Here is a 16,905-nt window from a genome sequence, read left to right as displayed (position 1 = left end):
TAGTGAGCTCTTGGTCCAATTGACTGCAAGACCCAAACTGTTCAGATGGCTGAGGAGAACTGCTCTGTGAGACAGAAGCTCCATATGTGACTGAGCCATAATCAGCCAGTCGTCCAAATAGTTCAGAATTCGCAAACCCTGACTCCGCAGGGAGTGCGGCGCCGCATCCATGCGCTCGTGAAAGTACGGGGTGCTAAGGACAGGCGAGCGGAAGGACGGTGTATTGATAAACCTGGCCGTCGGCGAATCTCAAGAATGGCCTGTGACGGGGATTTATCTGAATCTGAAAGTATGCATCTTTCAGATCGAGAGAAATAAACCAGTCCCCTAGGCGCATCATGCGCGAGGAGTTTCCTGATTGTAAGCATTTTGAGCGGTCTTTTTGCAAGCACCTTGTTCAAAACCCTGAGATCTAATATGGGTCTGAGGCCACCGTCTTTCTTGGGAACAAGAAAATAACGGCTGTAAAGCCCGACTTCGCTCAGAGAGGGTGGCACTTTTCTATGGCCCTTTTGCACAGAAGGCTTGCTATTTCTGAGCGAAGCAAGCACGCTGCTTCCGTGTTCACAGTGGTTTCGAGCTGCGCTCTGAGCGAGGGGCGGCGATCGAACTGTAGCAAATAGCCCTGTTGTATTGTGCTTAACACCCACTTGGATATCCCTGGAATAGCTTCCCACGCTTTGAAGCGTAGCGCTAGAGGGTGAATGGCCAATTCGGCTCTGATTGCCGCACACAGAGCGCTGAACAAAATGTGTGAGCGCGTTTAGTGTGTTCATGCATGATTGCTCGCGAGACAGCATGAACAGGCTGTTTTGTGAGTGACTTCCGATTGGAATGAATGGGGAAAGAGTCACATCTGTTACGTGATCGCGCAAGCACGGGACTTACACACAGAGGAATGGTTGCTGGCCGTGTAACAGAGCGGGCAGAGAATGGGCGCGCGACGCATTTGTGGGCGCCTTCATTGACTCTGGCGCTCGGCGGTTCATAACCGCTTTATGAGAGCGTGCTCTGATAGGGGCACGGGATGTGTTATGCTTGTGTGTAGGGGCGAACACTGGGTTGTGGGCACTTTTTCTACACATAAGACATGTTTGCTCTTTACAAGATTTATTTGGGTCGCCGTGAAAGCGGCGTTTGAGTGCTGAGCAAGCGGGCAGTGTCACCGGCTTGTTGGCTGCTAAATTCACCACTGTAGTAGCCTGAGAGAAGGGGACTGACAGGGGGCAAAGCTTTGACGGTGGTCCGGCCGCGGCGGGACTGAGCCGTCGTTTGTTCAACACAGTTAGGAAGACTTCGGCTGCTCGGGTTTCAGCGTTACCTTAGATCGAGGCCCGCGGGGGGGCGGCAGTCTGCGGCGGCTGTCTGAGCGCGATCGAGGGCGGCCGCAATGTCGACGCTGAGAAGTCTGAGATTGTTGAACTGGGTGCTGTGAAGAGGCTCGTGCAGGAGGCTGATCACGTGAGCAGCCTGCAGAGGAGCTAGCGCGACGCGGCAGGAAGAGGTTCATGGCTTGGGTGGCTTTCTGGACTTCTGAGAAGCGGTCAACAATGCCACTCACCGCAGAGCCGAAGAGACCGGTTGGAGAGAGCGGTGCGTTGAGGAACGTGGAGTGCTCTGCTTCTCCCATGTCGGCTAGTGTTAGCCATAAGTGTCTCTCGGTCACAGTCAGCGAGGCCATGCACTTCCCTACAGCTTGGGCTGCAGCTTTGGTAGCCTGAAGGGTGAGGTCTGTCGTGCTCGTAGATCAGTAACAGCCTCTGGGTGCCTGCCTTTCTCATCCCACTCCGAAGAAGGTCTGCTTGTAGGATCTGTAAAGCGGCCATTGAGTGCAGAGCAGATGCGGCTTGGCCGGCGGCGGAATAGGCGCGGCCAATATAGGCGGAAGTCGCTCTGCAGGCCTTAGGCGGGAGCACAGGCTTGGGCATGCCATCTCGCGGAGGCGGACAAAGGTGTGCTGCTACCGAGTCCTCGACCGGGGGATGGAGGAGTAGCCTCTCTCAGTGGCGCCCGTCCACCGGCGCGAGAGGTGGAGGCGTGTGAAGCGGGTCCTGGCTGAAAAAGGGCGTTCCACGACTTTGCAAGCTCCGTATGTAATTCCGGCAGGAAGGTAGCGGCCGGGCGCGGGTGTAGAGCGGCGATGGCTTTGAAGAAAGCAGCCGTCGAGTCTGTTGGGTGCCTGCTCAGGGGCGGTGACCACTCGAGCCCGAGGCGGTCGACGGCCTGTGTGAGGCGTGTTAACTCCCGCCGACTCGGCGCGGGTCCTGCTGGATTCCTGGGCGAGGAGGAGGCTTGGGAGCCTGTCCACTCCTCGCTGTCGAAGCCATGATGGAACAGCGGCCCTTATCCTCCGCCTCGTCATCCGAGATGGCAGCAGTCGCGGCCGCTCGGCGGCAACTGCTGGCGTCCGAGGCGGGGAGGGTGGCGATGCTTTCGAGGAGAGGCTCGGCGAGGCAGTCGCTTCAACCACAGTTTCCGGCAGCCTTTGTGGCGGCGCTTCTTCCTGCTTGCGGCTGAGGGTAAGCGGCGTGGCGGTTTCTGCTTTGACGCCGAGTCGAGCCCGCAGGGGTCGACATCGGTAGCTCCTCGCAGAAATCGCATCCGCCCTCAGTGAGGCGAGCTCTGCGTGCCCCAGTCCCAGGCAGAGGCGCCAGATGATGTGGCGGTCTCCTGTGCTGAGAAGAGCGCGACATGAGGCGCAAGTGGAGCGAGGCATCTTGAAAAGACGCTTCGTACTCTTTTGTGAATAGTTACGTGAGAACTAGCTTGCTGAATAAAAGGATACGTCGTCGGATGGCGTAGCTTCGCAGGATGGCTGAAGGTGGCTGAGGCGGCCGACTTCTTCTAGCGCTGTCCACGCTTGCTAGATGCCCCTCGAGCGGCGAGCGGCTTCCAGGTCAGCGATGCGGAGAGCTTCGCTGAAGAGATGAAAATCAGGGTTCCAGCCTACTGAACTACGCTTATATGCACTCTAGTCACGCCCATTTTGGCGGGCTTTGATGCAGTGGTGCGGGCGCCTCTCATTGGATCGCGAGTTCAGCCCAAGCTCGTCTATAGGCTGCAGCAGTTGCCACAGAGCAACCTATGAGCTCGCTAGCTAGCCCGCTCAAGGTCTGCAGCTGCCGCACTGCGTTGACAATGGATACAAAAATTAAGGATAATTTTTTGGCTTCAATATCTCAGAAAAGATGAATCTTTCCCGTAGCGTAAGCTAGCTTACGCAATACGAGAGAACCTCTCGTAAGAGAACTATTGTCTAAGTTAATATGAGGTTGTGGAAACAACAAGTATAATAATAATATATTATATACGTACAAATACGTTGCTATACAAGATCATAAAATGTTGTTTAAAATAGTTAGATGAAGAAAGTGTCAACCAGCAGGACACTGATGACAATGCAAAAAATGCTTTTTATATCAATTACAGAACTATGTGTAAATGTTTATTTAAAAAAAGCAATGAAAACAATGTTGACCAGAATATTAACAAATATAAATATATGTAAAATGTAATAATAATAAACATACCCCTTAAAGTGTAGATCTATGCAGATATTTTGCAAATGAATTGCTCGTATTTACTCTATGTGAGCTTGTTGCGTTTTTATACCTGCAGTGTTTTAATTCCTTCCCCAGATTATTCTTGCAAAAAAGTGACAAGCCCTATGCTTTGACAAGTGCTGTTTTTGCTATTATTTCAACAAAGTAAACCTCAAAGACTAAAATAGCCCAAAGTAATATTTTTAATGACTTATTTTCTGCATTTTATTAGGTGTGAGCATTATTCAGCAAGCCGCACTTCAGCTCCCATTAACACTTTGTGGTTTGAATAAATTATGCAAATGACTATGTACGCTCATAGCTTTACTGTTATTGTAATCCCAACCTGGCTCCAACAACATCTCAGTGGTCATAAATTATATAGACACACACACACACACAGACAAAAAATAAATAAATAAACGATTAAAAAATATACTAATAATAATAATCACCCATCCATAAATGACATATACCCACCCCATTCCTACACGAACACACTGTACTTCGAAATTACCCCAGCAGAAAGGGGACTTATTAATATGTAGTTTGGGGATCAGCCATAAGCTCGAGGCAACATTTAGATACATTTCTGCATTAAACACTCTGGACACTTTTGTCCATCCCAAATGCAAATGCGAGAAAACAGGGTGTAATTTAACTTCTTTGATTAGATTGATAGAAAGGCTTTGCAATGGCAAAATAGGGGCAAGAACTTCCTGTTCAATAAAAAACCAGTGAGGGGCTGTTTCAGATGGAAGCGACCAATGTGCCAAATGTCTGAGAGCGAACAGATAATAATAAAACAAAATCTTGAGAAGGCATAGCCCAACTTTGTCAGTCGGCTGTATCTTACTGGAATGTAATATGAGACGCTTACCATTCCAAATGAATGACTTTGCTATGCTCTCAAATTGCTTGAAATAAGAGAGGTGGACATCTATAGGGAGTGACTGTAGCAGGTAGTTAAATTTTGGAATACAGTTAATTTTAATAACATTAACCTTCCCAATCATCAATAAATTTAATGAAGCCCACCTGCCCACATCGCTCAAAAACCTTTTTATTAAAGGGTCAAATTGAACTCTTAACTAAATCAGACACATTTTCTGGGAATAAAATACCCAAATACTTCATGTCCTGTTTGGGTTACTGGAAGGCCTAGCCGTTACTGGGCAATATGCTGTCAGAGGCAAAGCTTTGGATTTAGACAAGTTGACTTTGTATCCTGAGAACTGCCGGGCCCCCCTATCCAGAGTAAAATTATCTGAAATTAATCCATTTGTTTGTACCACTGCTACAAGGTGTCTATAAAGTAAATTAATCCATCCAATAAATGTACTCCCAAACCCATACATTTCCAAAATCTTACAAAGATAAACCCATTCTATAATATCAAATGCCTTTTCAGCATCAAGTAAGATGGCAGCGACTAGAGTCTGATCATTCGTCACTGACCACATGATATTGATGAAACACCTAATGTTATCAGAAGAGCTGCGGCCCTGAATAAACCCCACCTGATCTATAGGTATAAGATATTTAATAACTTTACTTAATCGATTAGCCAAAATCTTTGACAATATTTTAACATCTAGTTGGATCAGGGAAATTGGACGGTAACTCTTGCACTCGCTTGGATCTTTGTCCTTTTTAAGAATCAGACTGATCCGGGGTTGTGTCATGGTTGGCGGAAGCTTTCCATTCTTTAATGATTCTGTATAAATTTCCAACAAAAGCAGAGCCAGTTCTGTATCATAAGATCTCAAAAATGCAGCGGCAAAGCCATCTGGCCCCAGAGCCTCTCCTGTAGGCAAGGACCTAATTACCTCATCAAGCTTATCTCAGAATCAAGAGAATTTATTTGCTCTGTCATCAATTTAAGGAGTGCTAGAGGTTCCACAATGTATCTAATATCTTCATCAGTAGACAAAGATGTGGAACTATAAAGATCAAGATATAACTCTATATCTATAAAAAAGCATTATTAATATCAATGCCTGTGGTAAATATTTCACCACCAACAGATTTCACTGAGGGAATGGTAGAAAAAGACTCTCTTCTTTGTCCCCCAACTCAAAGTATGACTGTCTTACCATGAAAAGCCAAAACTCCACTTTCCGTGACAAAATAGTATTATATCTGTATTTCAATCGGATCAATTCTCTGAGGCCATCAGATGACATTCGGCGCTCTAGCTCTAACTCAGCACTTTTAATATTCCCTTTCAAGTCCACCAGTTCTCGTGCTTTTGGATGTTTTTATGAATGAGGCATACTGTATGATCTGACCCCTAAGAACCGCCTTAAGTGCCTCCCAAGCCACACCCACAGAGGATACTGAGGGCCAGTTGGTCTCCATATACACATTGATTTCAGCCTTTAACATTTGTTGGAAATCAGGATTTTTGCAAAAGGGATACATTAAAGAGCCAACTATATGATTTATTTATCTCCATAAGTGGCAACACCTTTAAACTCACCAGGGCGTGATCTGAGACTAAGGTGTTCCCAATTGAGCAGTCAACAACAGATAAAATGAAAATCTATTCTAGAATAAATATTAAGGACTGATGAAAAAAATGTAAAGTTCCTACCAGATGGGTTCAGAAGTCTCCAAATATCTGAAAGACCAAGATTTTTACACATCCTGAGAAGCATCAGTGTTGCTCTATGGGGCTTACACACATTTGCTTCACTATGATCAAGGACTGAGTCCATCAATAGATTCAAGTCTCCTCCCAATATTATATCATGAGGGGAGCCAGCAGCTTGCAACATCCCTTCAAGATCTATACAATTCCCTGATCATCAGCGTTAGGTGCATACATATTAGCCAAAATCAACCTTTGCCCCTGAATTTCAGCTAAAACAATAATGGCTCTTCCTTATTTATCTTTACTCTGTTTGAGACATTTGAATTGTAGATGTTTACTTATCAATGTTATGACTTCCCTGCCCTTACTTGAGCCAGTACTAAAGAAAACATGTCCACCCCATATCTTCCCAAATTTTTCAGCTTCTTGCAGGGAAAAATGCATTTCTATCGGGAAGACACGCAAGCTTGAGTGAAGTTTGAGATGCCGTTTATCTGATAGATGTAAAACGGGAGGTGATGTCTCTCTCTTTGGCGTAGGCCCCGTCCGGCAGTCCGAGGGAGTTGTACCCGGAACAGTCATGTCCTGCCAGAGATAGGAGGCAGGGGTGAGGAGCCTACCCCCCTGCGGGACCGGGCTCAACTGGTGGTGGTGGGGAGGTGGAAGTTGCCGTGTTAGCGCACCGAAACAGCAACGTGATATGTACACCTGCTGGTCTTCCCGCTAGAACTACGCTCCACTTCCATTTCTTGAAGAAACACATTGTCATATTTCTTACGCTTAAGAAAATAAATAAGCTTCCTTCTTTTTATGGGGTGTCCCAACCCATTCACATTCCACGTGGATAAAGACAGTCCACTCATATTAACTTTTGACATTTTGACATATTAGGAAAAATAGATTGTTTGTCAAAAACAAGATTAGAAAGACCACATTCCCCATTAGTGCAACAATCAAACCCCAAACTTCTCCCTGAACCTAACAAACATAATCCTAATCCTAACATAATCCTTCCAATGGCCTGCAAAAAATACTCCACAAAACAAACTACAGCCAATAGGATGCATAAACACAAAAATTTAGCAGATTCATCCACAAGTGTCCCGAAGGAGTGTTATTCCACAAAACAAACTCCAGCCACTAGGTGTAACCAGCACAAAAAGAAACAAAACAGGTGCCCAGCTTTCTCGGACGAGCAAGTGTATGTTCAGCGGGACAAGCTCACTTGAAGGCAATGTGAGAAACACACCATGACATCCTCAGTCCATCAATTTTATGAAAGACATCACTTGCTATGGGTATGAAAATAACCTGCGGCCATCCTTAGTATCCATTCTCAATTTGGCCAGGAACATCAGTGCAAAAGTGATCCTCCGTCAATGCAAAAGTTTCTTGAAGGAGTTTTATTCCACGAAACAAACTCCAGCCGCTAGGTGGAACCAACACAAAAAAACAGGCGCCCTGCTTCCTCAGACAGTCAAGTGTATGTACAGCGAGATGAGCTCACTTGGGGGCAACATGAAAATCACCCCATCGTCTCTATGAAAGACAATGCTGGGGACATGTAAATACTTTGCGGCCATCCTTAGTATCTATTCTCAGCTTGGCTGGAAACATTAGTGCAAAAGCAATCTTTCATTGATCATGTTTCTCTCTTTTCAAATTCGCAAAGTCTGGGAAAAAGAAAAGGCTGTGGTTCTTCCAAGAAATCCTTCCTTGCTCCTTGCCTCATGTAACATAAGATCACAGACATGCTGGACAGTTGCCGTTGAAATTCTCCAGATGCACTGTCCAAACCGAGTCCCTGATCTGTGGCCCTGTCAGGGGTATCAGCTTGAGCAGGTAAGTGTCTTTTAATGTCTCCAGAGCCCAAGGATTTTGAATTCTTTGCATTGTTGACTTCATAAAACAGTTATGTAGCAGGGTGTATCAAATCTCACTGGTTTATGACATAAAAATTATTAAAAACTAGCAAAGTGTGCAGAGCTTGCCGTTTACATGACTGACACTTGCATGGCACCACATGACTCTTTTTGGATCATGGTTTCTGTAAAAAAAATGGTGCGTTGTTTAAGAGTAGCTAATCACTTTATATGCTTTAGACGCGTAGAAGATCCGCATTTGTATATCAGTGTCAGTAGTGGGTGATTTAGGTGCAAAACTTTAATTTAGGATGTATTGTAAGATCACTGAATGAAACACTGATGACAATAAACATCCTTATTATTATAACTTAATTAAATAAAATTTAATAATCAGCAAAATGCACCTACATAAAGCTTTATTGAATGTGTTTGAGCTTGTAATCTATAACACCGGCGTATTAGCATTATGTACAGTGATGACATAACGTGATGACATAAATTAACTGGTGAATCGTATTTCTGAACCGAAAGAATAATTTTTGCGGAAAAGAATCAGAATTCCCATCACTTCCACGGATAGATTGATGATCACCTGTTGCACGTGTAAAGTAAAACTCACCGCTTTTTTTTCTCAGAAAGTGTTCGGATGTTAACTGTGATTTTTATCAAAATCATTTGGAAGGTTAGATAAAAGTAATTGGAGGGCAGCATCAAATCGTCTTGGTTACTGTCGTAACCTCCGTTCCCTGATGGAGATAGTGAGACGTTGAGTCGATGTAGTGACACTAGGGGTCTCTCTTGAGAGCCTTGTTTACCTCCCATCTTTGAGAAAAGGCCAATGATAAAATAAACAGAATTTTCATGCCCCTCCCCCATACATACGGGTATGTAAGGAGGGAGGCATGCATATGTTCAGACTTGTTCAGGTTTTGAGCTGAGGAGCAGAGAGTAAGGTCCCGGACATTTCAGCGGCTTAGTACAGTGTTGTGGAAAGAGGGACACAACGTCTCGTTCCCTCCATCAGGGAACGGAGGTTACGACAGTAACCGAGACGTTCCCCTTCTGTCACTTACTTGACCTTGTGTCAATTTAGTGACACTAGGGGTCCATATTCAAAAACACTACAACACTGAACGTGTTACATGGACTGCTGATGCAGGTGCAAGCAAGCTGTTACGTGCGAAAATAGCTGGTGAATCAGGCTGCACGTAACCTTCCCCAAATGCCCCAAGAGACATGATATAGTTCCCCACATCCCTGAGGGAGGGAAGTGAAGTAACTAGCAGTAATGAGCAGGCCGCGCCAGACGCCTTGTCAACCTACAGTGATGGTCGAACCCGCCAGGTGGTGGCGTTTTGTGGGCACAGGCCATGATGCTCTCCGATGCAGCGGCGAAACTCACATCCAGCTCGAGGGGTCTGAAACAGACATCGTAAGGCGAGCCGGTCTCATCTCGGACCCGGACGGAGGCAGACGAGCGTGCTGGGGAATGGGTGGTCCGCAGGGATTTTCCCAGCAAAACCGCGCCCGTTGAACTCCCGAAATCACCCCCAGCTCCAGCTGTGCCAGCAGTATACCCGTGGGTAGAAGGCGCAATGCAGGGGCGGCTTGAGTGGCTTTCCCCCGGAAGAAGGAAAGCCGTGACCGCAACATTGCCATGGTCATGTTCTCATAATGAGAACATGAACCATCCACAAACACTGCCTCAGTGTGTTCTTTGCCCAGACACGTGAGGCAGCGTCTGTGGCCGTCTCAAGCAGAGAGGTCACGACCGCTCCTGGAATAACACAAGGACGGAAAGGCATCTTGAAAAAGACCAGACTTTAAAAAGACGTATTTAAAGACCAAGTGCTTGCTCTTTTAGATAAAGTAAACTTTTTTAGAGAATTAAACTCTTTTAGGTGGCTGTCGAAAAGCCCAGGGACGTAGTCTGCACTGGGGTGCAGAGAAGTCATGTCAAGTCAAGTCAATTTTATTTGTATAGTGCCTTTCACAACACACATCGTTTCAAAGCAGCTTTACAGAATATCAGCATTAACAGACGATAAAACTGTAATGTCTATAAAGTCGATTAATCATCATTGTGTAATTTAGATAAAATACGATTTTTTAATAGTGTTTAAAAATAATTAAATGAGAAGAGAAAAGAAAAGCCGCTGATTTTCACTGTATCTCCAACAGCATACGCTCTTGATAGAGGTGAGTGGAACACCTCCCTCCTTTTATACCCGTATGTCCTGGGGAGGGGCATGCAAATTCTGTTTGCCAATTCTCATTGGCCTTTTCTCAAAGATAAGAGGTAACCGAGGCTCTCAAGAGAGACCCCTACTGTCACTACATCGACACAATGTCGAGTGATTGACAGAAGGGGAACACTGACTTGCTTTAAAAAAAGACATTACACCGGGAGACTCTGAGAAGTGGTGGTACGCAAGAAAAACTGCTGGTACTCTGTAGAGTAAATTATAGAAGTGCAGGTATCTTATTTTTATCGGCAATACATTTCATTTGTGACCTGAATTTTGAAAGCTTTGCCCAGTTGTGCAGCCCACCAATAATGCTAGGGCAGCAGTAGGAATGCATACTAGTGACTAACAATGCCACAATTACCAAGCGCAGGCAGCACAAAAAAGGGGTTGTTCACACAGGACACTTTCTTGCGTTCAAGAGAAATGTTTTTAAAACCCTTTTTTTACTATTTAAAAAACTTTTACAAATGATTTAACATTTGATTTAACAATAAGAATTACATTAACATTTACTTATGCTTAACAAAAGCTTTAAGAATGATCAATATTTTCATTAAATGTATCGGTAACTTGACAATTGTATATACAGTTGTAAGATATTTAGGGGTTGATGAATTTAGACAGGAAACGTTAACGTGCCCGTCTTCTAACACCAATATATTTAAGGGTATTTGGAATACTAATTTTAGAAGGGAATTTAGGGTCTCAAAATATGTGTGCTATGAACTAAATTAAACTGTCCTTATTGTACATTATTAGGTAATGAAATGTATAATGGAATTAGTCGCGTTCGACAACCATTATAAGTTAGATAAATAACAAATAACTAGATTATTTGACTGAATAAATTCTCCACCATTAAAATCATAATACAATGTCTCGTTGTACCCGCTCACAATTTCTACAGTAAGGAATAAGCTTTAATAAGTGAATTGTGATTAATTCACTTATTGGAATGGTATTATTCTCATGGCTTATTGAAAATAATATCACATGTTTTTAAGTACAGCTTTGAAGCTAAATCTTTTAGAAACAGGGATGAGAATATTTATAAAAATATACCACAGTCATTCATCTTTGAATACAGACAAACTTTATTACTATTCTAAACATAAATCTAATCTAACACATATATACATGAGACAGGATGGTGAAAAGAGTGACAGAATGTGAGATAAATGATCAATACAGTGAAAATGAATTTTATGGAGTCGGTTTACAATGCCTTAAGAACTATTTACCCTTCTTTGAGTCTACATCGATTTGCTATCGGATTACCCAAAGTATTTAGCAAATACACCAGCACTTTGAGCACAATATTGGAGATATACTTATGTGTAGTGGTGTTTCTTTGCATTCTTTGTGTTGCTTGGTTCTTGGCTCTTGTTTGAAAGTTTGTTCCGTTGATGTTTTGGACCTCTGTAAGACCGTATAATTATTGTCTGTATGAATGATGAGGTTGGCTTTGAAGCGAGGCCTTCTCATGGGTGTGTGAACCATAGAGAGTGACAAGCTTTCTCGGGACTTCGAGTCCCGAGCTTCCTTAGACCTTACATGGCATGGATCGGGTTCCGACGAGATCCAGAGAAGACCACGAGGGAAGAGTCAGAGCGAAGTCTGAGCAGTCAGACGAGCAGAAGATGAAGCGCATGAGGACAGAGGAGAAGAGAGCGTAGAGAGAGTGTTCTTACTATTTTGAAAATGTTTTAATGAAATTGGCCGCATCCCCAAAGGTGTCCTGCGCCAATCAGAAGTGACTTTTCAGAGTCACCTGGTCAACTGGGCTGTTTTCTGACAGTTGATTTATGGTCCTTTGTTTCAGATTATTACAAATCCCCCACTCAAAAATAGTGCATATTTAATCATGAACTTTTATATCTTGTGAATGGTACAAGAGACATGATATTCGTTGTCATCAGCTTCCTCCATGTAACTAAGCGAGCGTTTGCATACCAAATTTGACATTCTTTAATTTATATTTGTACGTGTAGGTAATAAAACATGAAAATCCCTGGTTACAAATCATACTGGTTAATTCGTTGGTTATACAACATGGATAGAATATTACACACATTTTAAAGAGGTACATCAGGCTATAATCATTAATTTGTCAGTTATCCATGTTACCACAGTTCAAAGCAATTGTCAGAATTACCTAGCAAGCCTAGGTCTTGTATAAATCGTGGATTTAAATGCATTCTGTACATTTTAGAAGGTTAAATCGGTTAAGTACTGTGACTTTGTGTAGAATGTTCCTTGATTAAGATTAAATGTGTTAGTATTCGAGTCATGCCAATCTGATGGTCTTTTGGAAACCTTTCAAAGAGAAGTCTGCTTTAACTCTGTGTGGAAGTTCAGGAGGTCGTGCTGAGGGGCCTTTTTGAGCAATGTTGAGGCATGGGCCGTTTGATTTATGACAGTGAAGAATTCCAGGTTTGCAAAGGTTGGGTAAATCCTAGATTCAAATCATGTTGTTTCAATTCTTCTGCATGTATAATACTACACAGTATATTTGTAACATTTATTTTAAATTGGTGGTTTGAGCTAATGTGGAGGTACTGGTCTGTCATTTAGTCATTGTCAAGTATTGTTAATGCAGTGTGGGCCAATAGTGGTAACTACTTCGCTCCTGTCATCTCAAACTGTTCTGTAAAGTAAATATTTGTTTATCCAGTGCTGCTGAGTGTAACATCTGAGCAGTCTCCCATCCACCAGAAGGAGCCCTCACCTGAATACTGAACATGTCACTTCCTGTTTGTTTGTATATAAGCCATGCACACTCACGTTCTTCACGTTACGTTCTTGGAGTACGCCTTTTGTATTGTTTGCCTTATTGGACTGATTACCTGTTGCCAACCTCTGCCTGTATTACCGACTACATTTGTGATTGCTGATTTGGATGTGTTCATTAAACTCTTCTGCAAAATGGATTCTAACCTAACCTCCGGTCTGAGTTCATTACACTGAGTTTGTCATACTGCTTTAAATGCCTCCACAGAAGTTTTAGTTTACTATCAGACAGCTATAGCTCTATACTATTGTATAGACACTGGCTATACAAGCAGATGGTGGCAGAGAGAGATGCTGGTGTCATTAATTTGGGCTGGACATGGCTGGCTGATTCACAGCATAATGGAGTTGTCTGCTGCATAGTGTTGAAAAAGAGACATACTCCCTAACATTTGTTAACAGTTGGGAATACTGCCTATATTGCTCCTGTCCTTTTTGCAATTTTTTGGCTTGCAGCATGCTTTCATATTAACCATAGTTTCTTTTTCGCAACCTCTCCGCTCACTTACTCCAACTGTCTTCCATCTTTTCTGTCTTAAAATAGTCCTTTTGTCCTGTGCTCTGTGCCTGCTTGAATACTAAACAGAGGGCAAAAATAAAACTGGCTGAGGCACATTTTAAACAAATAAATGAAATAACAATGCATTCAGTTATTTAAAGTCTCATTTAGACAGCAAATAATATGTAAATAAAAATGTTTTGAGATGATTTTCTTTAAATAAATTTTCCAGATTCAATACAATTTAAGCTCAATCTACAGAATTTATGGCATGATTTTGATAACCAAAGATAATTTAGAATCGTCCCTCATTTATTAAAAAATAAATAAAAAATGGCGTAAAGCACTTACCTAAGGAAGTGAATGGGGGCAGTCCATAAACATTAAAATACACACTGTTTCAAAAGTATAGCCACAATATGTAAATATTATACATGTGCCTATTCCCTTCCATTGTAAGTGCCTTACTGTATCCAACATTTTATTAGATTTTTTTAAATAAATGACGGACAATTAAAAATACTTTTCATGGGAATCAACATTATCCCACAAATTAAACTTACCTTGTATTAAACATGGAATATTCCTTTAAAAGCTGAACAACTTTTAACTTGACACATTATTTTCCAATGATCATCATTTCCACTAATAGATGAAAATGGGGCTGCTGGCAGCAACAATACACACACAGTCCCAAGGTTTGTGCTGAGGGTTGGGAAAACAAGCTTGTTTATGCCTGTGTGTTCCACAAAAATCCATGGTAGCCTGTAGCTCTTGGCTCCACTCTGATGTACCTATTGACAATCTTGTTTTTCTTAATATTTTAAAATATATCCACTTATAAGTGCACAGACTTTCATGTTTCACAAGGGATTCAAGGTTCTTGGGATGAAAAATATCCCAGTAAGCATGCAAATACAAACAGAGATGACACCCCAATGTGCACACTGGAAAAAACACAGACACACACAAACAGACACACTAGATCTCACCTAAAGCCCTGTGATTGATTTATGAATTCACATCTGCAGCACAGATTTATATATCAATACCTTTTGATGGGATGTCCATTTAAAATGCACTGACTAAAATATTTGTGACACTTTACATCAAGACGATCACTACCATGCCCAATGTCCAAGAATCGGTCCTTATTATTTTATAGATAGTTTTATGATGCAAAGCTTGTAATGTATTTGACAGGAACATCACACAGATAATTTTTGAACATACTATGCAGGTGTTCCCGTAGCTCTGCTGGCAGAGCATCACCCTAGCAACACATAGAACACACATACTGATAAAATGTAAGCCTCAAATGTAATTCTAGTTGCTTTGGTCTGCCAGTGTATTGAGTGCATTCACGCAAGTCTTAAGGTTTATAACCAAAGAAGTGGTGTACCAAAGGGTCGCTTGACATCAGTCAAGTAAGAAATCCTAATGTAAGCCTTTTTATGGTAAACCCATTTCTAGTTACTAAGAAACGATCGGTTTTGCTGCGAAAAAGAACAATATTTAAGTACTTTTTAAGTATAAATCATCGCTTCCGGTCAGTAGCAGTACGCGTGTGTGACGTAATTGCATTGACATGTTCACGCGAGAACAGACACACATGCGACACACCTGGAAGAGCGGCACTGTTTACAACTGTTTAGGAGGAACGCTGTACAGATGCTTCGTTGTTTGGTCTGTTTGTTTACTCACAATGGGGTCTTTGTGTGCTCATCCTGGATTTCTCAACTGAGATAAAAACTTGCGATTAGATCCAAAACATGCGAAGAGTTCATGTGAACTCAGCCCTCTTGTGAATGCGCATAGGGCTGTTGACCGGAAGCAGTGGTTTATAGTTAAAAAGTATAGTAACAGCAAAAGTGATCATTTTGCTTTAGAAGACATTAACCAATGGAATTTTATGCTGACTGTTTGTTCTTTTTGGAGCATCAAAGTTTGAATCACCATCCACTTGCATTTTAAGGACCTTATGAGCTGAGATATCTTCAAATGTGTTCTTTTTTTATTTGATTTGATTTATTTTGGATTTGACAGACAACATAATCCAAAGGATAACATGTTAAAGTGTAAACACTTATTTCCAACATGGTCCAACATGGTTCTGATGAAGAAAGAAAGTCATACAAACTTGGGATAGCATGAGGGTGAGTAAATGATGTAAATGAGTAAATGACGCATGCCTGGCCACATCCCCGTCCTCGTCACATATCCCTTTAAAAATAATTACTGTTCTTCATTTGCCATTGGTGTCTCAGATTCGCAGATTTCTTTATTTGGAACTTGTGGGATTCTAACACCATTTCCAAAGTCAAAACACATTATTGCTCAGGTTGTGTCATTGTGCCATTGTTAAATTTGTATTGGTCTCATAATAAAATCAGAGACAGCAGGGGTGATTGGTATGCTGGTATGATGATGTTACATGGATAACTTTTGCAGTTATGAGTCACTATGTTCCACTAAATTTGTATTCAGATGAGCATTTAAATCACCTTTCGAGACAACCATTGTCTGCGACCTTCCTGTTACTCACTCCTACACAAAAACACACACACATTGTTCTGTTTCCTCCATGAAGGAGGAAAACGTGACTATACATAAACATGTAAACTCAGATATTGCTTCTTCAAAGTCAGTAAGTAAGCTAATATTTGGAGAGAGAGAGAGAGTGAGAGAGAGAGAGAGATGCCTAATCCTTGACCAAATGTTTATGATGACTAATTCAAAGAGCTATATTTTCTTTTTAAGTGCTGAAACTTTCAATTAATATGTCTTCCTGATGCTACAAAACTCACTGAAATCTCTTGCCACTGAAACTGGGATTTCCTCACTATATTAACTACTTATTCACTTTGAAATGGGCAGATCTGCCCACTCACTTTGATGTTCACAGTCTGGGAAGAATCACATTCTCCCATCGTCATGGGAGATAGAAAGCAGGTGGGGAGGGAAAAGCGTGACTCACAATCTCATACCTATGACCAGAATATAAATACACACCTAATATGTAAGGGGGTGGAAAAGAAAAGAGCAGGGATATAGATGGAAAGGGAAAGGAATTTTTTTTTTCATACCTGCCAGAATATGCTGTCTATAGTGCTGCCTAGGAAGCCCTCTCTGGTTTCAGAAGAAAGGAGTTTGGGGCCTAATATTGTCATAAATTCATCAAAGTCCACCTGTCCATCACCTGCATAAGAAAGAGAACATTTGGATGAGAGTAGCCTCAACACTGAAAAAGGTAAAGTTGAAAAATCATTTTGAAACATTATTTTTCAAAGCTAAAAACATTTCTAGACTGCTGTAGTATTGGCTGAAGCACACAATGTGATAAGTTGAAAAAACAATGTAATAT

General features: G+C 42.2%; 1 protein-coding gene across 1 annotated transcript in view; it reads right to left on the bottom strand.

Moving 5' to 3' along the window:
- The window catches only part of LOC127627917 (calcium-binding protein 8-like), a 75,905-nt gene that overhangs the window by 29,203 nt on the left and 29,797 nt on the right, over nucleotides 1-16,905 (bottom strand). Inside the window, exon 4 of the mRNA XM_052104532.1 lies at nucleotides 16,628-16,740. Within this exon, the coding sequence (XP_051960492.1) occupies nucleotides 16,628-16,740 (113 nt within the window). The remainder of the gene's footprint in view (nucleotides 1-16,627; nucleotides 16,741-16,905) is intronic.

This window comes from Xyrauchen texanus, chromosome 34, assembly GCF_025860055.1.
Source record: "Xyrauchen texanus isolate HMW12.3.18 chromosome 34, RBS_HiC_50CHRs, whole genome shotgun sequence".
NCBI classification, from domain to species: Eukaryota; Metazoa; Chordata; class Actinopteri; order Cypriniformes; family Catostomidae; genus Xyrauchen; species Xyrauchen texanus.
Note: the sequence above shows the minus strand (reverse complement) of the source record. Positions and strands in the feature narration are given on the sequence as shown.